The sequence below is a fragment of the Nyctereutes procyonoides genome, unplaced genomic scaffold, assembly GCF_905146905.1.
Source record: "Nyctereutes procyonoides isolate TBG_1078 unplaced genomic scaffold, NYPRO_anot_genome, whole genome shotgun sequence".
NCBI lineage: Eukaryota > Metazoa > Chordata > Mammalia > Carnivora > Canidae > Nyctereutes > Nyctereutes procyonoides.
In genome coordinates, this window is record NW_026575142.1 from 26,702,337 (window position 1) to 26,716,606 (window position 14,270).

The 14,270-nt window shown below is 40.9% G+C and overlaps 1 protein-coding gene across 6 annotated transcripts in view; it reads right to left on the bottom strand.

Annotated features, from left to right (window-relative positions):
* The window catches only part of PKP4 (plakophilin 4), a 234,776-nt gene that overhangs the window by 25,628 nt on the left and 194,878 nt on the right, over positions 1-14,270 (bottom strand). For all 6 annotated transcript variants that reach the window (XM_055307842.1, XM_055307841.1, XM_055307844.1 and 3 more), the window contains exons 10-11: positions 13,846-13,978; positions 12,537-12,750 (exon numbers count right to left, since the gene is read on the bottom strand). In XM_055307842.1, the coding sequence (XP_055163817.1) occupies positions 12,537-12,750; positions 13,846-13,978 (347 nt within the window). The remainder of the gene's footprint in view (positions 1-12,536; positions 12,751-13,845; positions 13,979-14,270) is intronic.

Sequence of the window (14,270 nt, forward strand, 5' to 3'; positions counted from 1 at the left end):
TTGAGACATTTTGGGATCAGGAAACGTAAAGACCCTGATTTGTCTCTGAAAGCCTGTTCTCTCTACCATTACAGACCTTTGCTTATATGATTATCATGTGGCAAACAACAGATGGCTTCTAGTCAAGAGGGCGGCATAGCCTGGGGGTGCTTACAAAAGGAACTTCAGTTCCTCAGGTGGAGCTATTTCTCCATGGATTCTGACAGAATTGGCCGTAAGTTTCTATATAAAATGGTTTTCATCCAAGGAGATTTTAAACTAGGGAGGTTGTACAACCTGTTTTTTGGAAGTTTCGCTGGACTCTCTCAAGGGCAGCCACGGGAGGTGCGGAGGGAGGACTGGCAGCAGGTTGCCAGATCCCCACCCCAATTCACCCAGAGTGGCTCCATACTTACCTGTTCTCAATACTGGGCTGTACTGTGTGTTTCTGTTTGAAAAAAGTTTCCTGTCTAAAAAACATCTGAAAAGCATTGTTTTAGGGGAAAGATATCAGAGGACTGATGACCATGGGAGGGGCCCGGGAGCTAAGGATGAAAAGTCCCTGGAGGTCTGTCCTGATCCAAAGACAGGGGAAGGGAGAGAAGATGGAAGAAAGAGTAGGCTGAGGCATAAAACTGTGGCTGATAAAGGCTGCCACGAATGGGGCTTGAATATTTCTTGCTAATGAGGACAGACTCGACCTAGGGTATGGTATTCTGGGGCCTGTTGGGACCTGTGCCAGCCACAGGGCAGCATGTAGCCCAGATGCTGTTGGTGGGCAGGGTTATCTCCTAACTTCCTTGACAATTTTGTGACATGTTTTCAAAATCCTCACTCCACAGAATTCAACACATGGGGAAGGGCTGCATTTTCTAAAATGCTAGGCTGTACTTCACAGAATAAATGTATTCTTGTAAAGTTAACTTTAAGGCAAGGCTTTTGGAAAGGAAAGCCTATTACATTATAGGCTATAGGTATAAAATCAGATCCACAGCTACAGAAATGAGACAGTGTGAGTCACAGACTTCAGGTGAAAACATAACTAAGGACAGGGGTGGTTTTTTGCCACGATGGATCTAGGAGTTGATGCCTAGAAGGTCTCTGATCATTGGCAGAAAAACTTGTTTTTTATGGTTCCTGCCTCCACTCCTGGCTCCTGTAGGACCTACTTCTGGGAAGAGGAGATTTTCCAGATTTGCGGATTTCCCCAATTTTCTGTGCAGGTACCAGAATTTTGTCCTGCCCTTTCTTTCTTTTATCAGGCATCTAGAATGACCAGTGGAGTTATATGCCATTCTGTAGTTTACTTTTAGCCCTTATCTACATGGGACTGAACAGTCATAAATCAATATAAACTATGGTAACATGATCATTTATTATGATTTTACTCTGTGCCAGGCATTGTGGGCTTTACAGAGTCAGGCTGCACAAAATGAATTCTATATGTTGATTTTTTAAAGGATGAGTATTTGTATTTCTTAATTTTAATATCATTAGGCAAGTATAATGAGGAACAAATACTCTATCATGATCTATTCTCTTACATGTCTTGTTACACATATGCAGAGGACATAATAGGTGCTCAAAAATATTTGTTGATGGATCCAATTTAATAGCACATATTTATTTTTGGATTTCCTTTTTATTTCCTTTCTGCCAGACTCAGCTCATAATTATTACCTGCTTTTCTTAAGCTGAGTATTCAGAAGTGTCTTTAAGGTTTATAACTATGGGGAGAGGTCAGAACAATGTCCTGGATCTTTAAAGGAAATTTGCCAGCATAGTTTTGCTTGCCTTTCATTATGAAGACTAAAAGAGATGGTTATTGAAACCATCATCTTAGCTCTGAGGATAGGAGAATCACATTTCTGTTATATGTCTAGAACCAGAAGTTAAGAGTTATAGCAGTGTGCTAGAATCCTAACCCCTAAAAACCGCAAAATGGAAAAGATCGGTGTTGCCCAATTAAAAAATGTTAAATTGTTTGAAAATATGTAACCCTTTAATAGACAAGGTGAGTGTGTTATCTTTTGGTCAGTTGAGATGGCTTTTTGATCATAAAATCACAGGCTTTCTGTGAACGTTTCTCAATAAATGTTCAAAATTATTCTTGATCAGAAAAAAAGAAAAGATACTATTTTTGCTAAGTCTGTAGCATTCAGGAGACCCATACCAAGGCAGCTTTATCATCTTGCACTGAGTTATGTTATGCCTCTAATCCTGCACTTTACCACGTAACACAAAGAGCTATAGCACTGGGTGTGGATTTAAACTAGCCACTTCAAATCTCAAAGCAAGTCTCAAGACATTAATATTTTTCCCCCTACCTTGTATTTCGAAAATAAGGTTATGGAAAGCCTAAACAACCAGTTCTGATAAACCAATATTGGATGAAGAAGGTTCAGTTGAACTTAAAAAAGCCTTAGCTGTGGAATGATTAATTTGGCTTATCTCTTCAAAGTAAAAAGCACCATTCTTAAGACCAGTTAATAATACCTATGTGTACTCCACCTCACTAAAGTAGTAATAAAACAATGTTCTCATTTAATGGGTCCGGAAGAATGTTGCTAGAGCAGTAAGTAATGAATAGTAAATACACCAACTCCCAGATGTAGCAAGATCTCCGAGAAAATAGAGAGCCATAGGATTAGCATCCTCATCAACATGATAAACCTCCAGCTTCTACGTCCTCATGCAAAGTTTGCTTCAAAAATATTTAGTGGCGTACTCCATTATCCCCTGGTTTCTAAAGAGAAAGTTAAAAATGAATCATAATTTGGCTTAGGAAGCCTACATATTTTATTTAACTTAAAGTAATTAGCTATTTGTTGTGAGGACTAAGAATATACACATATAAACTAATTTAGAAAATATTAGAGAATTTCATGCATATTATTGTAGAAAAAGCTGCTGCTTCTCTACCGCAGAAAAAAAGTGCACACATTTTTGAGTAGCCAATAATTGTAATGAAATACTCCCATGAAAGATGAAAGTTCATTTTCCCCCCAAAGAATGAGTAAAGTAATTACAATACTCTTTCACATAAATCCTACACTGCAGAATTTTGAAAGCTCATATTTAAAAGTAGCTTTATAAAGCTGTTTTCACAACCAATTGATAATTTTATAGTCAAATCAGAACCTGATTTTACTGATTAGTTAAAATAATGGCACTATCTGAAAAATGTTTCTTAATGGAAAAAACCAACAAAACAACATTTGGAAAATGTTACTTTTCTGCTAGCATAAATATGTAACAGCTTACACAATTGTTTTTCTTTCTGATATGAAAGAAATCTAAAACCATTAATTTTTATATAGCATTCAATTTATGTCCAGTTTCCTAATTATAAAAAAAAATGCTTGTGGATATTGCAAAAAGAAAAATAAAATAGCCAAAAGAAGTAGTGCACTTTAAACGGCACTATTGGGCATGTTCCTGCATCCTTATTCTCAGGGTCTGTTGGTGGTCCTCCATCAGTCCTGCTTTCACAAGGCATCTACTAGGTACATAGAACTGCCCAAACCTTATTATAGCAGAGAACAGATGCTAAGGCCCTGCTGTTCTGGCACAGAGTGAGCGTCATGACAGGTCACTCTCATGACTATGCTTCAGCTCAGAAGAATGTGTTCACACCCCCCCCACACACCGCCGGCGCTTCTCCATCTATGGTGCTCCCTGGAACACGCTGGTGTTGGGATACCCACCCTGCAAACATTCTTGACAAGTGGGGATAGAAATATTAGGCTAATGGTGAAAATACAAAACATCAAGGCTTTAGATCGCATATGAAGGTCAGAGTATGTGTGCATCTTGCAAACTCAGTCCGTGGACAAGGCAGGAACATGGGCTTCTGAAGCTCTAGGGCCACTGGGGCTCCTAGCACGTGCCTCCATGATTATTCCCCAGTAGATAGTCGTTGGCTGAAACACTCATGATCTAGCAAATACACCTCTCCATTTCTTCTCACTGAAGCTGCTCCTGAAGCTCTCCCCTAACCCCTGTAGGGATTTTACAACTCTGAGGCTTTCTGTTGGGAAGATAATGACATGACTCTGTGGTTACTATGTTAGGTCACAATATGGTCTCCTATATCCCTGTCCATTAAAGATATGCAGCTCATGCTTTTCAGATACACCCAAGCATGGTACAGATCTGTGCTGTCCAAGAGACGAGCTATCAGCCATATGTGGGTAGTCCAAATCGACACATGCTAGAAGTGTAAAGTATACAGTAGAATATGAAGACTTGGTATGAAAGGAATGAATGTAAAGCCTCCTATTAATAATTTTTATATTGCTTATACATTGATTATTGTAGAAGAATTGGGTTAAATAAACCACACTGTCAAAATAAATAATACCTGCTCCTCTTTCCTTTTTCCTTTCCTAGTGGCTAGTAAGAAGTTTAGAATTATACGTGTCCTACATTATACTTCTATTGGGAAGTGTTTGTAGAGATACTTGTTCATTTCATGCCAGCATCTAAGGGAGACATGGAGGGGAGTCCTCTGCTCTCAAGAGGCCTTGCCACAAATAGTTACAACACAGGGCAGTCATCACAAAGAACCCAAGAGAATGAGAAGCAACAAGCACAGCTTGCATGTCATTTGTGATAGGCACTCCATACCTATCCTCATGCCAAGCAACTGGTACTGCGTTGATCACTGGGGAAGCTGGCATTGGGATGGGTAATTTGCCTGAGGCCACAGAGCTGCAAGGAAACAAGTTGATCTCACCCCAAGACCCATTCAGCCCCAACACCATGCTGCTTCTCCCCAGATGTTTTTCTGTGCATAGGAACCTGTCCAGTAGGATTGGGGAGCACCACATCTGAGCTGGAGTGTGAAGGGCAGAAGCCAGGGAGAAGCACTAGGGTCGGGGAAACCATTCTAGGTGGGCCACAGCCTTGGGGGAGGAGGAGTTAGTGGGGACCTCAAGGCTTGGGCTAGCCGAGAAGGGAAGGAAGGGGGCTGTAGATGTCATATGCCAAGTGGGGAAGTGTACGAGGCAGGTATAAGTGTGATCCCATGGATGATGATGGAGGGCTGATGGACCAAGGGGAACAGAGCCTATGTCCCAGGAAGTAGTTTAGGGGGAATGTGATGAGGGCCTGAGGAGTGAGTGAGGAGGAGATGGGAAGGCCAAGGGGAAGGGCAAGTGCTTGTGACCACAGTTTGGAGCCTGATGCAAGGTTAGGGCTGATCCATCCCAGCTGAGCCCCAGCTCGGCATCTGTTGAGAACCTGGAGCTGTAACAGGAATGAGGCAACTGGGGCAGCAGGAAGAGAGCAGTACAGTAGAAAATGCCTACCATTTGTGGCTTCAGGCAAATCACACAAGCTTTTCACCAGGACTGGAATGCTGTGAACAAATTATGAAACTGGAATGGAGCTGAAATAATGGGAAAGCGATTATTAGGAGAGTGGGACAAAAGTACTATCTTTACTCATAGAAAAGCCTTCCTTGCTCTGGCTAAATGCTGAGGGAACAACACTCATGGTGGTGTATAATCGCTCCCAGGGTTCCTCAGATACTACCGTCTCAGCAGGGATTGCTGAACCCTATGTGGGGACTCCCAGAACATGCCATCATGGATTCTCATGTCTTCCTTCTTCCTGCCCTCCCTGCTGGCCAGCATAGCCGGCTGCTTAGGTGATGGGCAGTCCAGCTGCCCCGAGGGCTGGGTCCCCTGGGAGGCCTGGCCCAGCCAGCTGGGTGGGCCTGGCCTTGCTCGCCTGCTTGCTCCTTGTGGTTTCCTGCACACAGCTGATGCATACTCCAAGTCAGGCATGGGAAAGTTCACTCAGGTCCAGCCGTGAGCAAAGTGGCCACCACCTCTGGTTTCAGTAGCAGTAGTGAGAAGACACTTAGGTGATGTGGGAGAAGGAAACTTCCCTGGAGGTGGCAGTGTGGAGCTGATGGCCTGGGCTAGCAGCAGAGGCTGCACACAGTGGGGCTCCAGCCTACAAATTCAAGTTGAAGGAGATTGTTCCTGCTGTTTAAATCTTTCCCTGCCAAAGGACACGAGTGATAGATCTTTAGAGTCTTTAAAGAACACAGGGTTAGCCCATGTCTCTGTGATTTTTCAGGTACAAAGGTGGATCACAGCATCTTTGAAAAGATCTATCAATTTCTAGAGATCCGTTTACAGACTCACATTTACATTTCAGCATAGTCTTATTTCAGTTAATTTTGCAATTTCATGGGTAGGTTGAGAGGATTAATTATGTAATGTAGTCACGGAGTCCTCCATAGCCTGGAAAGGCATTTCTGCTGAAAACAAATCAGCTTACAATTCAGAAATGCTGATTGAGAACTGCCCGTAAGGGATGTAAAAGATGGCTCTGTCAGAGGAATTTGTAAAAGTGAACGGGTCACACAAAGGGAAATTCTCCTGAGAGAAACACAGTGATGCCAAGGTGGCAGGAGGGCAGTGACCCAGCCACCCTGGTTATTCTTCTGGTTACTTCAGCGTCTGGCTCAGAATTAGGTCATTTACACTGTCTTAGAGATCTGCCTGAGAAAAAGTCACTGAAGTTCTGTGTTCCACAGTTGACTTTCATGGGTTCCAAGGATGTGCTGCTTCATGTGCATTGAATTTTCAACCAGCTGTCTGGCACCAGCAGAAGCTTAGAGACAAAAGTACCTACGGTACTAAGACATGAGAAGTCCTATAGACTCAGAAACTGCAAAGCACTCAAGGGACCTGGGCTCATGTCTCTTGGGCATCTTCTTTATATATTTTTGTTATAGGCCTTCATATTTCTCACATATACTGGCTGTCTAATCACCTGAGGGAGTGTGTCACTATGGGGTCTCTCTTGTGCCAAAAAATTCTACTCTGACCCACAGCTGACCACCTGAGTTCTCTAGGGACCTCTGAGACTCCCCACTTGACTGTCTCATTTTGCATGGCATGTAGAAGCCTACATATAATATAGAAGGTCATATTCTACTTACAAGGTTTAATCTTTTCATACTTGGACAATAAACCTTGAAATATTCACAAGACTAAAATCACATTTCACGTTTTCTAAGCAACCTGACGCTTTATGAAGATTTTTTGACAGCCCTTTCTAGCTCAAAGTTCTGTGACTCTGAATTCGGAGTTGTCCCATTTATAATACACCTTTTTTTTTGTTACCAATTAAACTTCTTTGTCATTTTATCTATTTATTACCAATTTTTATGGTGTGAAATGTTCAGTAAATAAGAAAGTACATGATTCTATTGTTCATGTTTTATAAATTGGGGCACGTGGTAAGGATCCCACGGATGCTGGCTGAGAACTGGGAAGAGATGTTGCTAGATTTCTGAAAATTACCCATGCAACTCCTGATGCCTCTAGTGGTCCACAAAAAGCAAGACAGAAATAGGCCAACTCCTCTCTGGACCAAAGAACAAATGACTTTTTTGAAGGCATAATAATTAGACCATGGGGACATGTTTAGTAAATTATTTCATCCTGTAATGGCACTTAACAGTCCAAATGCCTGAGTGCATGTCCACTAAGCTCTTTATAGAACACCCTACTGTTTGTTTGCTAAACTTTAGCCTGGCCCATCTACCCTTCCTTAGGGCAGGACTATCATTTTCTTCTTAATTTATCACCTAATTAGAAACATGGCACTAATGATCAGTAAGGGAATAAACCTAATTTCATGTTCTGCATAGTGTCTGAAATCCACTGCTAGCATCCAAAAATTTTTAAATAAACAGTGTGGGAATATTTTACTTAGCCATATGGATGAATAATCACTTGCTAAATTGGAAAGAATGTGAATATAGCAGTCATTTAAACAACGTCTATTATTATTCAAGAACAAAGGCTACTTTTTGATATTTAACATCAGCATTAATAGGGATAATAGAAATTTGGTAGTTCTGGGCCGTTCTGATTCATTAAAAGGCAGGCCTCCGGATTCTGTGAAATATCAATTTCTATAGCTTTTAAAAAATGATGCTTTCAGAATGCTCAGTAACTCGAAACTCATATTTCCTGGCTTAGAAACACTATTTAATTATCTTGAGCAAATGAGTTCAACATATCTTTTCTAGTGACAAGATGTTCTCACTTTCCACCCATAATGTGTGGCCTAGAAGACATTCATTTTATAACTCAACTGGGAACAACCATACTTTATACAGCTTTCAAGTTTAAACACAATAAAGGCAAAAAGTATCTTTGTGATAAAAAACAAACAAACGAACACAAAAACAACCCACCCTAACCACTCATATAGATCAGCAAATACTGAAAGAAAAGCTCATTAGGTTTCAACCTGGAAAATGTTCAACACAACGAAGAGAACACACAGAACCTGTTACATTATTAGAGGACCATTTTAATTAACGATGACAGCTATACTGTCTTGAGATAATACACCTGGCAAAAAGCATTTTTCCTTTTCTTCCCTGCAAATAAAGATGTGGCCCCAAAATGCAGGTGCTGGGCAATTATTATATTTAAAGGAAAGGTGAGGCATCTTTTTAAAAGAATAGCTAAAATTTCTTCATGTATGTACATAAAAATGCCAAAATGAAACAAAGGGGAGTAGAAGAAAAAATAAGTCTTTGAATTAATAACTAGGTTGCATTACTTACTATTAAGATAAAAAGTATTTTTACTTTTAAAAGGGGCTAATATTTTTTTCAGGTAATATAATACTTCGAACACAGCGATTTATTTGTGCTTTAACATCTCATGATCCTAGGCCGACTGCAGTCCCCACTGAGGAGCTCCTCCTACACCATGGCTGCGAAGGGCCAGAGTTGTGCGAGGCTGGCCAGGGCCAGAGTGATTTGTAGAGCTGCTGGCCGAACATTGAGGTTTGAAGGGATAATTTTCTGTTTTCAAAGAGGATTTTACAGGAGACAGGCAGCTCATAGCGCATGCTGGGTGATGTGGTCACATAGCTCCCAGCTGCCCACATCTGGAACAGACATGCTTTAATGAGAATGGTTTGGACTGGGACATACATTTCTGGTTAGGAGAGGTTGGGATGCAGGATTTAGGGTCAAATGGACTCCTAGAGGGCTCTTCCTAGCCCAAATAAGCTCCTGAGGGCCTATTTTCTTGCCTTCTCGAGCCATACTTAATGTTTTGTTATTGTTCTCTGGACAGCTCCAAGGCTCAGTATTAATCCCACAAAGCAGTGAGTTCCCTGAGGCCCAAGCACATCACGGCGGCTATTTTATGTGGAAGCTGTATAAGGGATACATGCATTGGATAGCTGATGATGGGACAAAATTTATTTTGAGTTCCCCTTCAACCCCTCTGAACTGATTCTATGGTTCAAAGATGGCTTATGAGTATTTGACTCAAGGAAGAGTTAACAAAGGAGCTCAAGGATGTCTTAATATGGCAATGCTCTTTAAAAATTACTGAACAACAAAAAATTACTGAAGAGCTTTTAAAGGTGGTACCACTAAATTCTGGAACTGAAAAATGAACATATAATTTTTCTTATCTTTATAAATCTTGGTCTATAAATATATGCATACATGTAACACATACACAGAACTATGCTAGATTTATATTACAACTTTGTAATTTCATATTAGCTAGATAATGTTTATATACAAATCAGACTCAGGCATTCAGCATTTTGGAGCTAGAAATTCAGTTTTGAAGTCCTCTGCTCCAACTTCTTTATATATGCCAACGGAGTGAAGTGTTCACAAACTGACCACTCCCATTCCAAAGCAAAGACTACTTTTGAAGAGAATGCTTTGTAAGCAATCAGCTCTTATATCAGTATGAATTATTAGGAGAAAAAGTACAGAGTTATATAGCAATTCTTAATTTTCCTTCTCCTACAAGTATGGACAAAAATATTTAAAGCCTAAAGCTACTGGCAGTTGTTTCAGAATAAAAAAAAAAAATCAGGTTCTTGCTAGCTTTTACATTAGAAGCAATAAAATCTTTTGGAGGAACAAGGCCTTTTTGAATTAAAACACTCGTATCCTCCTTTCAAGGCTAGGGCCCATATCTTAAAACATCCTGTGTTCTCAGCAACTAATACTGGACCCACACACGAATAGTGAAATATGGAGGGAAGCATCTAAATTAGCACTTACATCTAGAGTGTACGCCAGGTAAATTAGTACATAAAAGCTCTTAGTAGTGAAGCCTGGCTATACTTCAAAGAAACCAGATTTATTCTCAAATGAAAAAGAAATCACCAAACTTTCATGTACTTGCTTCTTGTTTATCACTAAATCTTACAAATTCCTTGAGCTTAGCTCAGGAAAAGCACTGCAACCATTTTACCCAAGGATGAAACCTCAGAAACAAAAATCCAGTAAAGACATTCCTCCTGTGAGAAATGACAGAAGAGAAAAAAACTGCACATTTATTGTGACTAGTTAATCAAGAGAATCAAATCTGAGTAGAAGCTGTGCTTCTAACATCAGGATGTCCATGGATCTTGCAGGAAGCCCACACACATCAGCCTGCACCCTCGTTGGCTGCACAGGTATTACTGGGAGAAGGTATTTGGACAATTACGCAGAAGTTCTTCAGAGTGACAGGAAGGAAACACCAGGCAAGGAGAGAGAGCACTCATATGCCGCATACACGCGGGTTCCTCTAAGCCTCCCTTACCACAGAGCTTAACGCTAATGTGGGGGCGTAATCACAGTGAGTGTGTTGACTTCTAGAATGGGTTTGTCTATATTCTTCCTTCTTAATTCTATCTAGCTTGTTCTAACTCTCATTAGAACATTCGTTACATACGCCAGACCTATGTAAGTGAAAGTAATTTATTTTTTGGTGTGGGACAGTTTGATGCCCTCAAAGCATTTGAGAAAGAGAATATACTAATAAATCAATATGTAATTTAGATCTGTTAAAACATTAATATTCAAACTACACTAAGGCAGGCAGGCAGCCCACTCCAGAGTTTAGGGTTATACATGAAGTATATTCTACTTTAATTCCACTTTAATAGCATAGCAAATATAAAACACCCAGGTAACTACTATCTAGTAACTACTATCTAGTTTTGTTAAATATTAACATTTGTCTTGTTTCAGGTTTCTTTTTCTTTTTAAAGAAACAGGGCTGGAGGATATCCCTCGATCCCATTTTCTCTACCAGTGTCCCCTAGACGCAACCTTGATCTAGCTTCTGTTATTCCAATGAAAAAAATTAACTTTATTGCATGTGTGTATATCGAAAACTAATGTATGGCCTCAGCCTGCATATTATGGAACTTCATACCAATAGTATCATGCTGTGCTTATCATTCTCCCAATGTTTCTAGATATTTATCTATGTTGCCATAGGTAGCTTTAATGCGCTTGGGTTTTAACCCTTGAATGTGGTTTTGCTGTGTGAATGTATTGCCGTTTATTTAACCATTTTCCTATCAGGGAATACTCATTATTTCCCCCTAAATCTCTATCATAAATAATGCTGTCAATAATTTGCTGTGCTGCAGAATTAGTCTCTCGTCTGGACCTCAAGCATCCTTGAACCCAGTGGACAGTGCTGCAAGATCCAGTCTCTCAAGACAAAACATCACTCACTTCCTCTTGTTCTCTCACTCCACCCCCCCCCCACTCACTGTGCCCTCACCATGAAATGTTTCTCTCATTGTTCCCTCTTTTCAACCACCCAACCCTCTATCACTGATGCAGCTCAAGTTATTACCTCTAGATTACAGCCTCCCAGACACTGGTTCATCTACTTCAGATCAATCCCACGTCCTGCTTTCTGCTGGAAGAATGCACTTAAAGGCCCAAACCGGTCTCGCCATGCCCTATAACCACCTTCACTGTGTATGGGACACAAGTTCCTCATAAAAGTTCCCCAAATCAGACCTGCATTTCTCTTTGGCTTTGTCTCCCTTCAGCATGCCTCTCCTGCTAGAAGCTCTGACCCCATATTCCATGCTGGCTCTGAGCCTCTGCCTGTGACTGGAATTATCTCCCCAGCCAATGCTTCCCCTTCCTTTAGGGTAATTTTGGTTTCTCATTGACCAGGGAACTTCCCCACCTGTCCTCTGTGCTCCCAGTGCAGCCTCCACTGAGTCCTGGTACTTGTCACATTTCACTGGCAGAGAACCACCTGTGTTCCTCCTGAGCTGAACTGCTACATGAGGGCAGGCACGGAGTTGTATTCACCTGCACATCTCCGGTACCTAGGAAGGCATCTGAGGTTCTGACGGGCATTTAAAACCTGGCTGAACTCAAGTGGAAGGCAGTCGATCCATTAAATGTATTTTTCTTTCATAATAAAGGAGAGCTAGTTTACTGAAAACAAAGGATATTTACTATGGAATACATAGTTAAAAAATTCAGTCCTGTATGCACAAGATATCTGTTAGCCGACACTTATGCATTAATAACTGATACGAGTCAAGATGACACTGTAGCACTGCAAGTGCTTTCTGAATCATTAGATTAAATTAGATTCAGCCTTTGTTGTAGTGACCACTGCATCACGTCTCCTACCCAGAACCTCAAACTTCTTCACACTGCCCCTGCAAAAAGACCTCATCTAGATGGGTTTCAACATTTCCTCCAGGACAAGATCACGTTGTTTACCCACCTGTAACAAGCTCCCTTACTTCTCCATCAATAGATTTTCTCAACAGTCGCAACAAGGCAGGTATTCCACCGACATTCTTCATTGCTATTTTATTCTCATCTGTAGATTTACCAAAAACAAGGTTTCGGAGGGCACCGCAAGCATTCTTCTGAACTTCCAAAACTCTGTGGTCCAAAAGGTCAACCAGATGCTTGATTCCCCCTAACCTACATACCTAGAATGAAAAATATAAGGTACCAGGCCTGAGTGACATATGATTAATCAGTGATCAAACAGAAGTCTGTTATGGAAAGATCATGGGAAATGGACAACTCCAGATCATTTCAAAAGGTTGCTTTTTATTCTAAATAACATATCTTTTATAAACATTAAGGGCACTCTCCAAGCTGAAGCTCTTTTCCTGGGTTCATGGCATAGAAAAGGAAGGGAGAAGTAGGTGTATTAATGGCCACAGGAAGCCAGCAGAGTCCTTCTCCAACCTCCTAAACACATGGAAGGGTTATACTTCCACTTCTGAGGGCAATGGGCAAATACACAAACACAACAAAGCTGTATAAAGGATCAGAGGTAACACAGAGGAAAGGATTTCTGGCTGAAGTCACCAGGATTACAGAATTGTTTCTCTAGACTACTCTCCCTAATCTTCCATTTGTCAGTTAATCAGTACATTACATGAATATTTCTGGGCTTTATTTCCTTCACCCACCTTTAGCTCAGTAACTGGTATGTTGTTTTGTACAGTAAAAGTTGATGAAAAACAACCAAGTTCCATATGCCATTGCAGGGGGAAAATGCTAAGATGTTAAAACAAAGAACCTGTATGTCCTAGGACACTAGTCAATAACAATGACTCACTGTATTTCTATGATTGCCAAAAACCTTTAACATCTGAAATATTCATATAGGTTCAGTATTAGTAACTTGGGTCTGTAACTTGACTCAGTCTTGACCAGAACTTCCTCAAGCATATGAGCTCACTAATTTCATACATAATTTTTATCGAATAGAATTTTGGCAAATGCTTTAAAAAATGCAGGTTAAATTGAGTTTTGCTTCATGTTTTGTAAATCAGCTAACAGTGGACACATGATCTGAAAATGCTAACAGCGCTCCAAGAAGGATACTTATCCTGGTTTCTCCTGAAAAATACTGCAAGGCATGGTTAGGAAGTAGAGGGGTATCTGATATCTAAATATCCCTTTGAAAGGGCCTCCGAATGGCATTTGGTAATTTCTTAAGCATGCAAGCACGTGACTGCTCAACAGAAAGGTGCTGCCTCCCGGGGCCTGCCAGGTGCTGGGGGCTGTACCTCCATTTTCACTTTGTTGTCGCCAAAGCACAGGTGCTGCAGGTAGGCGGCTGCGTTTGCCTGGACTGATGGGAACTGGTGCTGCAGCATGTGGATGACTTCAGGCAGCTCGGGATCACGCCAGGCAAACTCCCTGGGGGAGAAAAATGCTGTTTCAGAGAGGGAAGGACCAGGTTTTAACAATGCACTGAGGGAAGTGTTTGTCAGAAGAAAAAAAGCTTGGCCGGGACCAGAATTGGAAGTTATAGGACTCCTAAAATAGATAAATATAAGTAACCTTTCCCCGTGATCAACACATGCAGAGAGGCCTGGTTGCTTTACATCTTAAAGAAATCACAATAAACAGATGCGCAGGAAGAGACTCAAGAGAACAAAGGAAGTTGTGAAAAACGTCTCCATTCTCATTTTCCTCTTTGATTCTAATT